At 35.5% G+C, this 16952-nt stretch overlaps 3 protein-coding genes and 1 pseudogene across 4 annotated transcripts; 2 read left to right on the top strand and 2 right to left on the bottom strand.

Moving 5' to 3' along the window:
• Window positions 1-1791: 1791 nt before the first annotated feature.
• LOC7490066 (gallate 1-beta-glucosyltransferase 84A24) lies at window positions 1792-3549 on the top strand. Its single transcript, XM_002313112.4, has one exon. The coding sequence runs from the start codon at window positions 1893-1895 to the stop codon at window positions 3399-3401; it is 1509 nt and encodes a 502-aa protein (XP_002313148.3). The 5' UTR covers window positions 1792-1892; the 3' UTR covers window positions 3402-3549.
• Window positions 3550-7342: 3793 nt separating this feature from the next.
• On the bottom strand, window positions 7343-10791 carry LOC7490070 (triacylglycerol lipase 1). The gene is made up of 9 exons (XM_024608438.2): window positions 10499-10791; window positions 9940-10050; window positions 9163-9303; window positions 8849-8959; window positions 8616-8759; window positions 8493-8533; window positions 8314-8390; window positions 8036-8131; window positions 7343-7816 (listed from the first exon to the last, which is right to left on the bottom strand). Exons 1-9 carry the CDS (start codon window positions 10664-10666, stop codon window positions 7494-7496), a joined length of 1212 nt encoding a protein of 403 aa, XP_024464206.2. The 5' UTR covers window positions 10667-10791; the 3' UTR covers window positions 7343-7493.
• A 628-nt stretch (window positions 10792-11419) lies between these two features.
• On the top strand, window positions 11420-14792 carry LOC112328693 (methylthioribose kinase). 2 transcript variants are annotated; one of them, XM_024609022.2, is made up of 6 exons: window positions 11420-11766; window positions 12185-12494; window positions 12618-12792; window positions 12901-13102; window positions 13399-13613; window positions 14054-14409. In XM_024609022.2, the coding sequence occupies exons 1-6, from the start codon at window positions 11581-11583 to the stop codon at window positions 14106-14108; spliced, it is 1143 nt and encodes a 380-aa protein (XP_024464790.1). In that variant the 5' UTR covers window positions 11420-11580; the 3' UTR covers window positions 14109-14409. The 2 variants fall into 2 exon arrangements, with proteins under 2 accessions (XP_024464790.1, XP_024464789.1); XM_024609021.2 differs by lacking the exon at window positions 14054-14409 and adding an exon at window positions 14468-14792 and having other exon boundaries at window positions 11424-11766.
• A 430-nt stretch (window positions 14793-15222) lies between these two features.
• LOC7490071 (uncharacterized) lies at window positions 15223-16779 on the bottom strand (annotated as a pseudogene).
• Between the last annotated feature and the right edge of the window lie 173 nt (window positions 16780-16952).

Here is a 16952-nt window from a genome sequence, read left to right as displayed (position 1 = left end):
ATTCAATCGTTGAAGATAATCATGGGATATATGTTACCTTGCTTGTAAATTGTAATTTTATGTTTTAGGCTTTATCCCCGTCGTTCTTGATAAAAAGAAAGAAAGAAAGAAAGAAAGAGTGTTGATGGGTATGTTATCTTAACCACCCATCAAACCCAAAAAAATTTCGTGGAGGTCCTAGAACTAATGGTCAAAACAGCTGGCATAACTGGTTGCTGTTGAAGTAACACCATTTAACTGGTCTCGAGCTCTGCTTCAAAGGATTTGAAACTGGAAGCACATATTTTTTGGCTCTGAAATGGATTCTTTTGTCTGCTTTTGTAGGTCTGTAATTTTGTGGGAGCTTCGGCTTCTCTCATCAGGATGCTTTTCTTTCCGCTTGAGTGCCTTTTCGCTCCTTGTTTCAATGAATTCATTTGGTTTGCCCCCAAAAGAAAGGGAGGCTAGCTATTCAGCTAGCGCAGGCCATCTCAATAACAATCTTTATTTATGATTAATGGCAATGGAGATTTCTTTTTGAATTGGTCGAGAAGGAAGGAATTTAACTCGAATTTCTTCAAGACCTTTATCACATGGTGAAACTTTTATGGGGGCGTTTAAAATGACGATCATATTTCTGTCTTGGGTGTCTGATCAATTTTATCTATTGGACCCAAACATCGTTTTAGATGGCTTGTATGCACTGGTTTATTTTTTTGAGTGCTTTCTTTTTTAAATTTGGTTTTTCTTTTTGTCACGATTTCCTTTTTAATTTGTTTTTGTACAGGTTTCATGAGATTATTACATTTTCCTATCTTGGATAATGAGTTTCATTATAGTTGATCGAGGTCAGTTTAATATACCATTATATTAATATTTTTTTAAAAAAATAATATATCATCTAATATATTAATATTTTAATATTTTAAAAGTTTTTTTTTATTTGACACATTAAATTTTTAACTTTTTAATATTTTTATATTTTTTAAAAGGCTAAAAAAATTATCCAACCAGCAGTGTATCACATGTAAAAAAATAAAGCTTTACTAATTAAAGTCTCAAAGCCATAATATTATAAAAAAGAAAATAAAATAAAATAAAATTGCAAAATTACTGCCATAAATCCTTAAATTAAATTCATGGCTTCGCAGCTAAATTGGGTATTTGTTCTCTACGAAAGCTGAATCGTGGGCTGCTTTCTACGGACCAGATTTAGCTTGGAATTTAGGATGTACCAGGACTGAACTAGAGGTTGATTCTGCAGTTCTTGCGACAGTTTTTAGAGGAGACTCATCCAGGATCCCATCCTGACAGAAACTCAACAGTTGTTTTCCAGGCAATGGGAGGTGCCGATCCGACAAACCTTCTGCAAAGCCAATTGTTGGGCGGAATGACTAGTTAACCTTGGCCATAATGTTCATCATTCAGTCGGTATAAGTTGTTGGTTTACCCGATGTATTGGGTTTCTGAGTGTTTTCCAAAGATTTTCAAACATGTCTTGACTACTGATTTCCATGATCGGAAAAAGAGAATAATAATCGACATGCAAAATTGCAAATAGATGTGTTTCTCGCTTCTATAATCACAATATACATTTTGCTCTAATATGACTGCAAAATCATTGAAAGCTACAGTTAATTAACTAGCGTAATCAAATTTTATTTCATCTTCTGTTGGAAGAAGCCAAGGAAAGAGTTATAATTGAAACATTGTATGCATTTGACCGTCAGCCAACTAACAGTCTCTGTAGATCTATCTATCACTAAAAACTTTGAATGTAACTCCTTATAAATGGTATATATATCAGCATCCTTTCATTCCATGCTCACCACTCATTCCCAAACTCATCAAGTCCTCTCCTGTTCATCAATCTCTTCCGTCTCTCTGCCTGTCCAAAAACCCGGAAGAGAAAAATGGTTTCCGAGTCTCTTGGCCATCTCTTCCTTGTTTCTTTCCCAGGCCAAGGCCATGTAAATCCTTTACTTAGACTTGGAAAAATTCTTGCCTCCAAAGGCTTCCTTGTCACCTTCTCCACTACAGAAACCACTGGCGAACAGATGAGACAAGCCAGTGACATCATAGATAAGCTGACCCCGTTTGGTGATGGCTTTATCCGGTTTGAATTCTTTGCAGATGGATGGGAAGAGGACGAGGATAGGCACCAAGACCTTGATCAATACTTACTTCAACTTGAGCTTGTTGGTAAACAAGTAATTCCTCAAATGATCAAGAAAAATGCAGAGCAAGGGCGGCCTGTTTCTTGCCTCATAAACAACCCTTTCATTCCTTGGGTTACAGATGTGGCCACAAGTCTAGGTCTCCCTTCTGCAATGCTTTGGGTTCAATCCTGCGCTTGTTTTGCCTCATATTACCATTACTATCACGGTACTGTACCTTTCCCTGATGAGGAGCACCCCGAGATAGATGTCCAACTACCATGGATGCCTCTCCTAAAATATGATGAAGTGCCTAGTTACTTGTATCCTACAACTCCTTATCCTTTCTTGAGGAGGGCTATTTTAGGTCAGTACAAAAATCTTGACAAGCCATTTTGCATCCTGATGGAAACATTCGAAGAGCTTGAACCAGAGCTTATCAAGCACATGTCCGAAATCTTCCCCATCAGGGCCGTTGGGCCGCTATTCAGAAATACTAAGGCACCAAAGACAACGGTCCATGGAGACTTCCTGAAGGCAGATGATTGCATCGAATGGCTTGACACAAAGCCACCTTCATCAGTTGTTTACGTGTCTTTCGGTAGTGTCGTACAATTGAAGCAAGACCAATGGAACGAGATCGCTTATGGGTTTTTGAATTCGGGCGTCTCCTTCTTGTTAGTTATGAAACCAGCCCACAAAGATGCAGGACATGACCTCCTTGTTCTGCCAGATGGGTTCTTGGAGAAAGCAGGAGACAGGGGCAAAGTGGTGCAATGGAGTCCTCAAGAGAAGGTTTTAGGTCACCCATCAGTTGCGTGCTTTGTAACACATTGTGGGTGGAACTCTACTATGGAAGCACTCACATCAGGCATGCCAGTGGTGGCTTTCCCTCAATGGGGTGATCAAGTAACTAATGCAAAATATTTGGTCGACATCCTTAAGGTTGGTGTGAGAATGTGCCGCGGAGAAGCAGAGAACAAACTGATTACTCGTGATGAGATAGAGAAATGCTTGTTGGAGGCCACAGTGGGACCTAAGGCAGTGGAAATGAAGCAGAATGCAATGAAATGGAAGGAGGCAGCCGCGGCAGCAGTGGCTGAGGGTGGTTCCTCCGACTGGAATATACGATATTTTACAGACGATATTGTAAAAGCGAATGAGTCTGAGATCGCTAGAAAGTGTATTGGTTCTAATGAGTTTCCAGTGTCGGTAGTGGTGAAGTCCAACGAGAAAGTCGATGAACTGGTGGGGTCATCGGCATGAGGAGATTTTCTCTATATGCAGTGTATATGGAACGGGTTTAATCCAGTGTTAGTATGATGAAATTACTCTTGTTATGTAGTTGTCTGCTTTTTACTTCTTTTAATTAGCTATTAATAATATAAAGGCCATATGTATGGTTGTTATCGAATTTATAATTTGCTAATATCTTATTGGTTTGAATTGCTTGGAATGGTTGTTGAAAATTAAAATTGTTGTAATATTTTTAGTTTTTATTATATTCATGATTGTCTTATGATTATATCATTAAAGTTTTTAATATCGAGCAGTAATCAAAATTCAAAGAAATATAAAAATATGGATTTATTTTTTTTAAAAATAAGTGATAGATCATCAAGTGAGTGGAGGATAATAAATTTTAGTTTTGAAAATATATTGTCTCAAGGATTTTTTTAATTTTCAAGAAAGAAAGGATTATGCATGGTTAAGAATTTAACATTACAACTCTAATCATTAATAATCGATCATTAATAATCGAGCACATTTGGCTTAAGTTTCTTTTTTAATCAATTAAATGGCTTTCGAGCTACAATTCTTGTCTCTAATCATTAATAATCGCTATCAATGCATTTTTCTTTTCTTTTGAGATATAGAATGATAATTGGGATTTAATTAGATTATCTTTTTTTTTCTTAAGAATAATTTGATTAGATAATTAGGGAGTCAGACGTCAGGTCCTGTCCTAAGTTAATCAAGACAAATTATTACAGGGAGCTAATTTATTTCTTATGCACTTTAATGCGCGCGGTCATAGTCAACCACACCAATAGAAACCAGAAATGAAGTAAACATAATATTTATAAGTAATTAACTGTCATGTCTATTTTTATTTAAAAAGATTGAGAATAACTATTTTGTATTTTTATTAAGAAAAAAGCAAATTCTAATCAATTAATACTCTTACATCTAGGTAAAAATAGTTGTGTTTTAAAAGCAAAGCCTGTTATCTAATTTTATTTCATTAGTGTTAGTTAATGTATTTAATGTGCTTTTTTATAGGGGTGGTCATTTTCAGTTCGGTTCGGTTTTTATCAAAAAAAAAAAACCAAGCCAGTTTTTTTTAAAAAAAAACTGAAAACAAACCGAAATTGGTCCGAACCGAAACTGGTCCAAACCTACCGGTTTCGGTTCGGTTCGTTTATTTTAGAATGAAAACTGGTTTTTTTCCGGTTTTGCTCGGTTTGGGTTCGGCTCGGTTCGGTTTTTCGGTTTCAGGCTTATAAAACCGAACCGAACCGGTTGGTTTTCTTAAAAATTCTAATCAATTTAATCAATTTTTTTCTAGTTTTTCGATTTAATTAATTTTTTATTTTTTTTACTCACCTCTATTTTTCATAGAGTTTTTAATGGAATGATGATATTGCAAGAGCAATGAAAACATGTTACTAACACACACTTGATGTTCTGTTAAAAAAAAAAACCACCAAATAAAAGTAACAATACCTCAAAATTAAATAAAAAGGAAGCTAGAAACATTAATTATATATATCTGCTAGCTAGATAGAAGTTTCTATGTTATTATGATAAAAAAAAAAAAAAAAAAGAAGAAAAAGAGAAATTTATTAAAAACTTCATGTCTTTTGAGTGTGAGAAAGCTCTGCATATCAAATTTATATAAATTATATTTTTGATTTTATATTACACGTTGCATCATTGAATTGGTAACATTACAAGTTTTTCATTATGATTTTCTAATATCTAAAGTGCTCTTAATTAAATGTTGAAATCTATTGGTTTATCATTAACTAGTTGTTGTAGTGTAATTTCAAAAGTAACAATTGTACCTGATTTCTTGTGTTTTTAAAGTATTGTTTACAATGCGGCTGGTCTGGTGTGTGCTAAAAAAATAAAGTTTTTAAAGTTTTTTTTTATATGTTTTTGAATTATTTTGATATAATTATGTTAAAAATAAATTTTAAAAAATAAAAAATATATTATTTTGATTTATTTTCGAGTAAAAAAATATTTTGAAAAGCAACCACTATCGCATATCACTAAATTTGATTTTTTTTATTAAATTAAATTTTTTTATATTTTTTTTATCATTTTAATGTGCTGATGTTAAAAATAAAATATACATTATTTTGATATATTTCCAAATAAAAAACACTTTAAAAAACAACCTCTACCACGTTACCAAACACTATATTACAACATATACACCATTTATGCATCTTTTTCTTCCTCACTAGTGTTTAAATTAACATTATTAGCAAAGAAAAAAAATAGCAAACTAGCATGTTTGCTAAATATAAACATGTGTAATCAGTAATCATCCTTAAATAAGAACAGAAATCTCGATGTGAGTATGCACATTATAATGTGAAACAATACTAATTTTCAGTCTTATCTCATTCAATGTAACTTATTTGGGTTGAACATTAAAAAAAAAATATAAACTCTAATCTCGATATCATTTTCTAAAAATATATGAATTATAATTAGGAGAATTATCCTCAACACCTCTGTCGTCTGTCATCTCTACCACCTTTGCTAATCCTGCAATTTGCAACATCACTATTTATATCTGCATTAATTATTATGAATGCTATCAACCCATTCGTCCTTATTTTCATTTAAAAATTTAATTTTATTTTCATATGATAAAATATAACCGTCAATTACATTCTCTGTATCATTACTCTATGTTTAATATATGTTTATTTGTCCCATCATTATCATTGTCATCAAAGACAAGAAAATACTTAGTTTTAGGAGACCTACCATCGTTACCATTCAAAATTGTAGAGGTTTCTCCGACATATAATATACAATCTTTTGTTGATGAAGTTAAGCGAGCAAGTCTTCAGATCGCTGGCAAGAATATTATCGGAGGCCACGGTGGGGCCTGAGGCAGTGGAGATGAAGCAGAATGCATTGAAGTTGAAGAAGGCAGACGAGACAGCAGTGGTTGAGGGTGGTTCCTCAGACAGTAACATACAATCTTCTGTTGATGAAGTGAAGTGAAGCGAAGAAGTCTTCAGTTCGCTGGCAAGTCCACTAGTTCCAGTTATGTTTCCGGTTTGCTGGAGTGAAATCCAATGAAAAAGTTATTGAGCTGGTGCAATCATCCGACTTATTATGAAGTTGATGCGGGACTTGTTTTAACCCAATGTTAAAACAATGAAATGGATAGTGATCCATGTTAAGCATTCATCTAATATTTACTATTTTAGCTCTCACAAAAATTCTGTTCAGGGCAGAGGTTGCGCATTGCATTGAACCTTCAACTAAGGAAGAAGATGGAGTAAAAGTTCTAAAATCAACGGGATAACATCTGTATAAACATATTATGGTGAACATTTGAAAGCACCTCAGTAGTAACGAAGCCCAAAGGCATAAAAGTCTATTACAGATGCCTGTTAAAAAAAAGGTAAAGGTGTACGTTTGGCAACCTTGGTACTGCTGGGAAGGCACATATCATCCACCTTCTTTGAGCCTCGCTTGAAACTCCATGTGGATGGAAACAACATTTCAGGAGTAATTTCAAGTAAAGAGAAGGAATCACACCCCACGATGCACAACAACGTAACTAGTTTCTCTATCGCCTTGCCTCCACGCTCAAGCCACTATTTGGACCTTCTGACATTGGCTCTTGATGTCTCTGACAAACTGAATTATCCAATCGATACAGCTTCAATTCCAGCACACCTTCATTTTCTTCGTTGCCATTATATATATTCCATTCTACCAACACTTCTGAAGCAATCGGATTGATATTTTCTGTGGGAGCCATTTGTAAGGCACTAAGGCTTCTCCGAGTCAGCAGGGCCACAAGAAGTTCAGCTCGATCCAAGCCTGGGACTTCTCTCAAGGGGAGCTTCATCGTCATCCAAAAAAACAGCAGGTTAACAGCCCGCTAAATTTAGGTGGAAAACCAACTTCTTTCAGAAACACTGTACATGACTACACAGGATAGAACGTTACACCAAATTTTCTCTCATGTTCTCTATTGGCAATCACATTTACAAGAAAACAATAATGTGTGACCTTTTACAATATATGAACACAAATAAAAAGTTTAATTCAGCCTTAATTGATAAACGTAATTGTCAGATATTGCAAGTGGTCAACTTAAGAACTACTGGACTTCCCCAACGACCTGAAAAATGCGATCATATTGTTGTAAACATCTTCCTTTCCTTGTGTGCTCAAAAGGAAGTCCAAGTGACCATAGTTCTCAAGATAAAGCAATTCTGGTTTGGCCTGTAACTCCTTCAGAGTTCGCTCCACATCTGTCACATCTGCTAAAGAATCATGGCCTCCATAGCCCATCCATAATGGCAATGTCTTGGGTATGAGACTGAGATCAAATGCTGGGGGATTTAACTGACCATATAGCTCCAAATTTTTAAACATCCCGTAGTCATAGTGAGAGAAAGTTCCTTTACGAATCACTGCAGTGCACAGCAGCAAGCACATGAGAGATTTAGCAAACAGGAAGTTCTTTTTAAATAAATAAAAAAGTTACCCAAAGAGAAAGAGGAAGAAACAAAGTAATTGGCATCCAGAATCCATTTTTTATTAAACATGAGAGTGAAAACGAAATTTCCAAATACAGAATGTATTCACATGAACTTCATATATGACTGCTAAAGAAGATGCACAAGGCATACTCTGAAAGAGATGGCGCAAGTTTTTTGCTGATGATGGGTGAGGTTCAAATTCAAAAAAGAAGTCCACACTTGAGCTATTAAAGCAACAATTCTTCCCTGCAGAGGCAAAGAAACACCCACATAAGAAGGATAAGAAAAACATCATGTTGCCCAAGTAGCCACATTGGGGTACTTTACCCACAACCATGATGCAAACTACAAAGTAAGAAAAAAATTTCCCAGCAAGCATGATATTTGGTAAATTAAACTTTGTTCCATGAGAGACTACGAGGGAAGACCTGTTATGGAAGTTAGCAAGTCAGCGCATTCTATATGACCATCGCATATGGAATCCAAAAGGTCAATTAAGATTTTACTGCAGATAAATATAAGACATCATAAAATGAACGAAATAAAATTGTTAAACCCTAGAAAAAAGGAGCAAAAAGAAAAAATAGAGATAGAAGTATGATAAAACCTTCTAAAATTCAATTGATGAATGCCCATGGCAAGGACCATCTGTCAGAAAAGAAATTGTAAGATCATTTCCACCAGGAACTGTGCCTCCAATGCAATCCCAAGAATATGAAACAAAACAAACCTGATCAAGATGCAAGGCAACCATTCTGAGAACAAGAGGAGCAGTTACATGGTCCAAGTATGATATTGGACACAGTAGAGCAGCAGCTTCGACCATTTCCACAACATTTGGCTGAATGAGAGCAGCTAAAGACATGATGGTCCCCTAAAAACAAGTAAATAAAGTAAGCGCATACACAAAAGCAAGGATAGAAAACTAGATGTACTAGGATGCAAGAGGAAGACGTGTAAGACCTGTGAATGTCCAACGATGAAAACTTTAGAGCTTGTTACTGAATGTACATGGTGTATCATTTCAGCAAGATCAAATAGAGCCAACTCCTCCCAACTCCAGTCCCAAAATTCCTGAAAGAGAAGCCTGTGCTTACTGATAGTTACAGCATGAAGAAACAGGATACGTAACAAATCACCCACTGCAACATACACGGACAGGGACATATTCACATGCTTTTTGCATCAATCGACATGCTCTTTGCTACCAGTACAACTATCCACAAAGTAACCAGAATCATAAACCCAGGGAGAAAAGCATGTTCTATACTCTCTACCTTGTCTTTCTCAGATAAGGATATGTGTCCATGACTCCAAAATGTACCACGCACATTGCCAACCCATACATCAAAACCCTCATCTGCAAGGATGAAGCCCAGTGACTGCTCTGGAGAACCTAAAAACCATGCATCACCTGCCTGTTTGCGTATTAGAGGAGGGCAACATCAAAATCAATGCCAGAAATCACATTTTACTTTTTTCTAAAATGGTGAATCACAGTTATATATTATCCCAAGCAACAACCAGTGACACATTAACTTTTATAACTCTTGCAATTATCAATCAGACAATTATTCCCATATAATAGATCGATTTAAACCATAACCAGTGTTCTGAAAAGTAACAGGAGAAAAAACAAAAACCATTTCCATGCACACTTCTCTTGATGATATACAGACAGTTGTACACGTCTTAACCTCCAGTCCTGAGCTTCCAGTGCTTTACATGAGGGAATTTTCTCTCAACAGTTTCAAGGATGCCTTTTAACTTCAGGAAGACAGAAGATTAACCCACCTTGTTAAACAAACTATTATAACATGAACGTTAAATTGCACTTTTATTTCATGACACTTATCACATTCCTTTTTGTCTCGTCACGAAATCAAAAAGATAGTTTTCTTATAGCCTTATTTTTACCCCAGTTCCCTCGCTCTGGCTTTATGACAAATAGCTGAGAACACATGCCCATTGAAAAACATGAGATTCAAACAAACGTTCAATATCAAATTGTATCAATGCAAAGGGAACATAAGCAGAATAAAGAGCAAATTCACCATAAAGAGTCCATGTTGAAGCAAGACAGGAGGACCCCTCTGCCCTCCTAGATCCTTGTTACGTGAAGACAAGCGTTGAAGAGCTACCAAGTAACCATCTTTAGTTTGTACCTGAATAAAGTTAAATAATTTGATGAAGTCCACACGAAACGTAACTTTCATTAATTAAAAAACAACAAAATATTGACAGAATTTCACTAATTTCGCATACTCTTAAGAAAATCCCATTAAAGATTCTTTAAAAAAGAAAGAAAGAGAGCTAATCATGGAGAAAGATTAAGGCTTTGTTCGGATGATTAGCAACTAAAATACATAGTAAATAAAACTTGGATTTATTTACTATTAGTTCAAAAGCAAAAACTCTCCAAAATCAATTACTAATTCTATTCATTTCCTGAATCTACTTTCTTGCTAAACCAAACAAGCACCTCATGGCATTCTTGTAATTAGCTTCAAGATTGTGCCTATCTTTTATCAATCAATTCAGTCCAGAACGGAATTTCAAAGGTTAAAATGACTCAACTCCTCCAAAATTAAGAGCTTAGAGAGAAGGGGGTACAGTGTGTTCGGTGCAAGAATAACCGGCTGGTTTAATGAGCTGATTACACAGAGTCTCGTCCGGTGATCGGCGATGGAGATTGGCTTCGAAATTGAATTCTCCGGCGGCAGATGTGGAAATGAAAAGTGAGATTATTATTGCGAAAACGATCAGTAACATCCTCTCCATTATCGGGGATTGGAGTGGATAAGAAGGGAAGTGGCTTCGAGCCACGGGGTGTCGTCTGATTTCTGATGATGACGATGAGATGAGTGGGATTTTTTCTTGTTGGAATGTGTGATAATCGGGCCTTGTCCTAAGCGCTATATTAAGCGCGTTTAATACACACCCGGCTTGGATTTTTTAGGGGTAAAGCGATTTTAAGTTACTGAATTTACAGAATAACTTCTTTTTTACAACAGCAAATTTCTTTTTTTATCGCGGGTCAAAATTATTTTTATCATGAATCAAAACCATTGTGGAGGGTTGAAAATAAAAGCCCCAGCTAATGTTATAAAAAATAATGTTAACACAAAAAAGATTAAACATTATTTAGTCAAATAATAAAAAATACAGCAATCAAAGATAATTAAAAAAAATCAAATTTTCAAACAAAAATTTATGAAAATTAATATATATATATATATGAAACTAATAGCTAAGAGAATTTATGAAAATTAAATGATTATTTTACTCGAGGTCTATCGCATGTCAAGCTTGCTATTGAATCACTGAAAAATTGAATGACCTGCCCATCAATTTTTTTATATTTATTTTTTATCCAAAACTAATTAACTTAAAACAATATAAAAAAATTAATTTAAAACAAAAAAAATAATGAAAAACCAGTTAAACTAATGTGACAAACGTGGCCTACCTGGAGCTGCTGCAAGAACAAGCTATCCTAGTCAGAGTATTCGTCAAACTGACTAAACAGGTAAACACCTGACCAGATTCAATGAACCACAATACAGTTCGCGAAGTCCCGCAAATCTTACCATAATGTCCACCATGTATCACGCCTCCTCGTCCTGAAGTCTAATCTCTCCCTCCTTAAAACCCTCACTGCCACCACCGTCCACCAGATCAATATCGGTATAAAAATGGTATTCACAGAGTTCAGGCCACTGGACGAGAAATATTTAGTGGAGTACATTAAGGCCACTCCTGCTTTGTCAGATAAGATCGGCAACAATTTCGACGACTTGAAGATCAAAGAAGTTGGCGATGGAAATCTCAATTTCGTCTACATCGTTGTTAGCCCAGCTGGTTCTTTTGTCATCAAGCAGGTAAGTGAAGGAAATCAACTTGGGTTTTTTATTTTATGCGTAAAATCTTTGAGGGTTTGTTTTGTTGATGGAAGAGTGTAGGAAACGAAATGAATTTGAGCGATTGATTCTGTAACTTGAAGCATCTTGAACAAGCAATATATATATATATATATATATATATATATATATATAAATAGTAACGTGTTTCACTTCTCCAGTATAAATGTGAATACCACAATGAATTAGTGTTGGTATGCAAAGATATATTAAACGGCCAGCTAATTTTATCTCCCATATAAACTCATTGATTTTGCTTTAAATTTGGCATTTCACTGTCTATAATACCAGAAGGCAGATTCAGTTTGATCAGTTAATTGTTGAGCTTTCCAATTCAGATTATTTGTTCTTGTTCTAATCTGGTAGTGTTTATGGTCAGGCAATTCCATACATACGTTGTATTGGAGAATCATGGCCAATGACTAAGGAAAGAGCATACTTTGAGGCATTGACACTTAGAGAGCATGGCCGATGGAGCCCTGAAAATGTGCCTGAAGTTTATCATTTTGACCGTATTATGTCTGTGATTGGTATGCGATATTTGGAGCCCCCACATATAATCCTGAGAAAAGGGTTGGTTGCTGGAATTGAGTATCCATTGCTAGCAGAACACATATCAGATTATATGGCAAAGACTCTTTACCACACATCGCTTCTTTTTCATACTACCACTGAGCATAAACACAACGGTGAGTTATTCTACACTGTTGTTTATCATTTGTTTTTTGTTATATTTGATTTCTCGTTGGTGCAATGAACATAGCGACCTTGAAGAAATGTGCTGATGTGCTCACTTCAAATGCTCAATGCAGTTGCTGAATTCTGTGGGAACGTGGAGTTATGCAGGCTTACTGAGCAGGTTGTTTTCTCTGACCCTTACAAAGTATCCGAATATAACCGCTGGACTTCCCCTTATCTTGATCGTGATGCTGAGGCTGTCCGTGAAGATAATATTTTAAAGCTTGAAGTTGCTGAGTTGAAATCCAAGTATTGTTTTCATTTCAGTAGCTCATTCATTTCACAAGACATGCCAGTTTTTTCCACTTCTTTTAATTTGATTGTATGATTTACTAGAGTTTTTTTTTTTTCTCATAGGTTTTGTGAGAGAGCCCAAGCCTTAGTACATGGAGATCTCCACACTGGATCCGTCATGGTTACCCATGAATCTACTCAAGTTATAGATCCAGAATTTGCATTTTATGGTCCCATGGGTTTTGATATTGGAGCTTTTATTGGAAACTTGATATTGGCTTTTTTTGCTCAAGATGGACACGCTGATCAAGGGAATGACCGAAAAGTATGTCTTAAGTTTCTACTCTGTTTTTTATAATATATTTCTTTCTTAGTTTCAAATGCTTTATCTTCATAAACTCCATTTATGCATCCATTCAAAATATCTTATTCCTCTCTTTAATCATGGGATATGCTTCTCATAGGTCGTGTGTTAATAAACGAGGAGGTTGTTTCGGTTTCTTTATGAACTAGAAGGCACAGCTACAGCCTTTCTTGTGGATTTTACTTTGTAATATTTATATTTATTGGAGCATTAGTTGTTTGTTGAGGCTTATCTCTGAAAGTTGTACTCGCATGCAGACATATAAAGAGTGGATTTTGAGGACAATTAAAGAGACCTGGAGTCTTTTCTACAAGAAGTTCACTGCACTGTGGGACGAGCACAAGGATGGCTCTGGTGAGGCATATCTTCCAGGAATTTATAATAACCCTGAGCTTCATCAGCTTGTACAGAGAAAATTCATGCAAGACTTGTTCCATGACACCTTGGGATTTGGTGCGGCCAAAATGATAAGGTGAATTGACAGGTTCCCATTTTGTTCACTGTAGTTTCTTTATTCTTGTTCTTAAAGTCCTTGTTCAAGCTTCGGATTTTTGGTGTTCTTCCCCGAGCTTGAGCATCCAAAACTAATTAACTTATTGTAGAAAAAATTATCTAGTTCCAGAGAAAGTAAATGCTATGCGTGAATCTTCTCATTGGGAATTGAAGAAATGGCTGAAAATTGAAAATAAACTGTTATTATGTTTGATCATGTCCTATCCTGTCTGTTTTTGGAAAGTTATGCCTCCCTTGTTTCACCATGGCACTTTTATGAGATGATGTATGAGACCACATCATCCTATATGTTTCCAGGGCATGCTCTTTCGTATTGTAACTTTCAGCATTGGATTTTAGATTTTCGATATGATGTATTGTTTTAAGATCAACTAAATGGCTTGATTCCCAACTAATCAGGGAAAACTGCATGGCAATGTCCTCATCCTTTGTCCCATCTAAAGCCACTAAATAGATCATTAAAGTTCGCTGGGACTGGGATTATTTAGGAAGTCTAAACAGGGGGGACATCTTATGTTTGGAAGCAAAATTTGAGATCGATTAGCTCAGCTTTTGGTTTTGAGGCATCAGTGCGACTCATTTAGATCATGTGATCTATTAAACGAATGATCAGCTCTCCATCATTTGTAGTTTGAATATGCTTGACCTGTGGGAAATCTGGTTATAACTTGTCTCATAGCGGGAAAGTGCAATTTTACAGTCACTGATTCACTCTTATCTCTATTTTTTTGTGTAAAATTACAATAAAAATCCTAATTCTTGAATATATTAATTTCAATGCCACAACATCACTGATTTGAATCTGTGTGGCAGGAGAATTGTTGGTGTAGCTCATGTGGAGGATTTTGAATCAATTCCTGACGCTAGCAAACGAGCCCAATGTGAGCGGCCGGCTCTTGACCTGGCGAAGATGCTTATCAAGGAAAGGCGAAAATTACAGTCCATAGATGAAGTTGTATCAGCCATTCAGCAACTGCAGTGATGACATACTTAGGGGTAAAAATTTGCTTCAAATGTTGGAGCTTTGTGTAACCTATCTTCACATTTTCCTCGTAGTAAAACTTATTAAACTGTAAACTTATCAGACTGTCAGTTTCCTCTTGAAAGATGGAAATAAATATCTAATGTTTTTGTCCCCTGTAAGAGTCTTTTACAATTTTCTTCACTCTTTCCATTTTTACTTTTTCAAGAACAGCTAAATAATTGGATGACTTTAACACGTGTGTAGATTCATGTGAGCAGCTGATAGAAACTCAATTTTGCTGTGTCAAGGCCATGCCTTTTCTATTTGACTGTCTCAGGCCATGCCATTACCAATTTGAAAGCAAAGGGCAAAATGCACACCGGCTTTTAAATTGGGTTAGCGGACGGATGCGTACTTGTATAAAAATATTTCACTGTCGTGGTCGATCACAATCATGGCATTGCAATTAAAAGCAAGAAATCAATGTTACAGAAAGGAAGCCAATTCCAAAGGCATCCTTGCTTAGAAGTTGGCACTGCAATAGTCCAAGGATATATATTGATGCGAGCAGTTCCAAGCGTGCAACCTTTCATCATTTCAGCGATTAGCAAAGTTGTTCTATTTTCCGTGCTCGGTAGTCTATCCAAAGCTCATCAACAGTCTTCCCCAGCAGATCAACCAGGTACAGAGCACTAAAACTTGTTCTCATCATCTTGTTAAGGTCAGCCACAAATCCATTTCTAAGATCAGTACAATAGTCCAAAAACCTAGCTGTAATATCATACCCTTGATCGCACCTATCACCCTGCCCTGGCTGCACCCAGTGACTAGGTGCATAATTAGCCTTTAACCTTACAAAATCAGCAATCCCTTCAATCAGTCCTACTGGATTTCTTCCGTTACCGTCCCATTGCCATATGGGTTTCATTTCATGGTAAAGCACCCCGCCAACCTCTCTTTTTAGATCACCAGGGTAGTTCTCTATTAGTTGCTGCTGACATGAATCCTATTGTTGTCAGCGTATCCAATACCATCCATGTCTATTATGAAGAAGGCAACCCTTTGGACATTTTCTCCATCTGCTGGGTCAGTCTGGTGGAAGTTCCTCCATGTGAACGCGGTCACACGTGCTAGTATTTGCTTGCTATAATCCACCCCGATATCTCTGGTGAAACGGGCTCCACCAGCCGTTGCACTAGCGTTGTTGGTGACAGTGTAGACTGTGCAAATCAAAGCCTTGTGACATCCAATACGATAGAGGATGAATATTAAAGAAGAGGAGAAAAATCAGAAGAAAAGGTTGTGTAATTTTCTTTACCAATTTAAGGTGTTTTTGTTTTTGTAGTCCAACTGTATTTTAAAAGAAATTAATTTTTTTTATTTTAAATTATTTTGTTATTATTTTAATGGATTGATATCAAAAATAAAATTTAAAAAATAGAAATATATATTATTTTAATATATTTTCAAAAAACAAAAACCAATTTAAAAATCAATTTCTACCGTCTATACAGTAAAGTATTGAAAAGCATGCCTGATCAAAAGGAACATGAATTCTAACTTAAATAAACCGCTCTTTTGAAAATAATAAAACAAAATAATAACTTAAATAAGAAAATCGCTTTATTATCTGTGATGGGAGTTATTTCTTTTTCAGATTTAGTATCAGAACCTCTAAGCTCACAATGAAGGGGGGAAATGAAAAATAAAAGCAATTATATATATATGTTTGTTTTTTTCCCTAGATCTGAGTAACTTGAAACAACATTAATGGAGATGATCCACCAGGATAGTCAAAGATAATTATATGCAAAGGTATATTTCAAACCTTTTGAATACATGACAAAATAGATACATGTTAATTTTGGTTTACATGCTAACTTAAATTAAGGTTTTGTTGCGGGGAAAGCTTTGATGTCTATTACGACCGGAATTTTAAAACAATGTTGTTAATGTGTTTCTTTATTGAGATGACGTGTACAATGAAGATTTATATTCTTAGTATAGTATGTTTGTGACAATGTTTCAATTTAGATTTTTAATTAAAAAAATAAAAAATAATAATTTAGTTATTCTTTTAAACACAAAACAAACTGAATTGTAGAATTTTATTGTGACGTGAGCTGGGTGTCATACTGGTATAAAGATATGGAATTGTCATCTGTCAATTTTCACAGAAAGATTTCATGCAAATCACGTACGTAGGAGTCTTGCATTCATGGATAACTTGAGAGATGTTCTACTTGTTTTTCCATGGTTAATGATTTTGCTCATTCGCGTCTGTGAGATTTGTGGTCCAACAGCTAGCAAAATGAAAACGGCACCTGAAAACAC

Source organism: Populus trichocarpa, chromosome 9 (assembly GCF_000002775.5).
Source record: "Populus trichocarpa isolate Nisqually-1 chromosome 9, P.trichocarpa_v4.1, whole genome shotgun sequence".
NCBI classification, from domain to species: Eukaryota; Viridiplantae; Streptophyta; class Magnoliopsida; order Malpighiales; family Salicaceae; genus Populus; species Populus trichocarpa.
The sequence above is the reverse complement of the archived record's forward strand: the minus strand, read 5'-3'. Positions and strand labels throughout refer to the sequence as shown.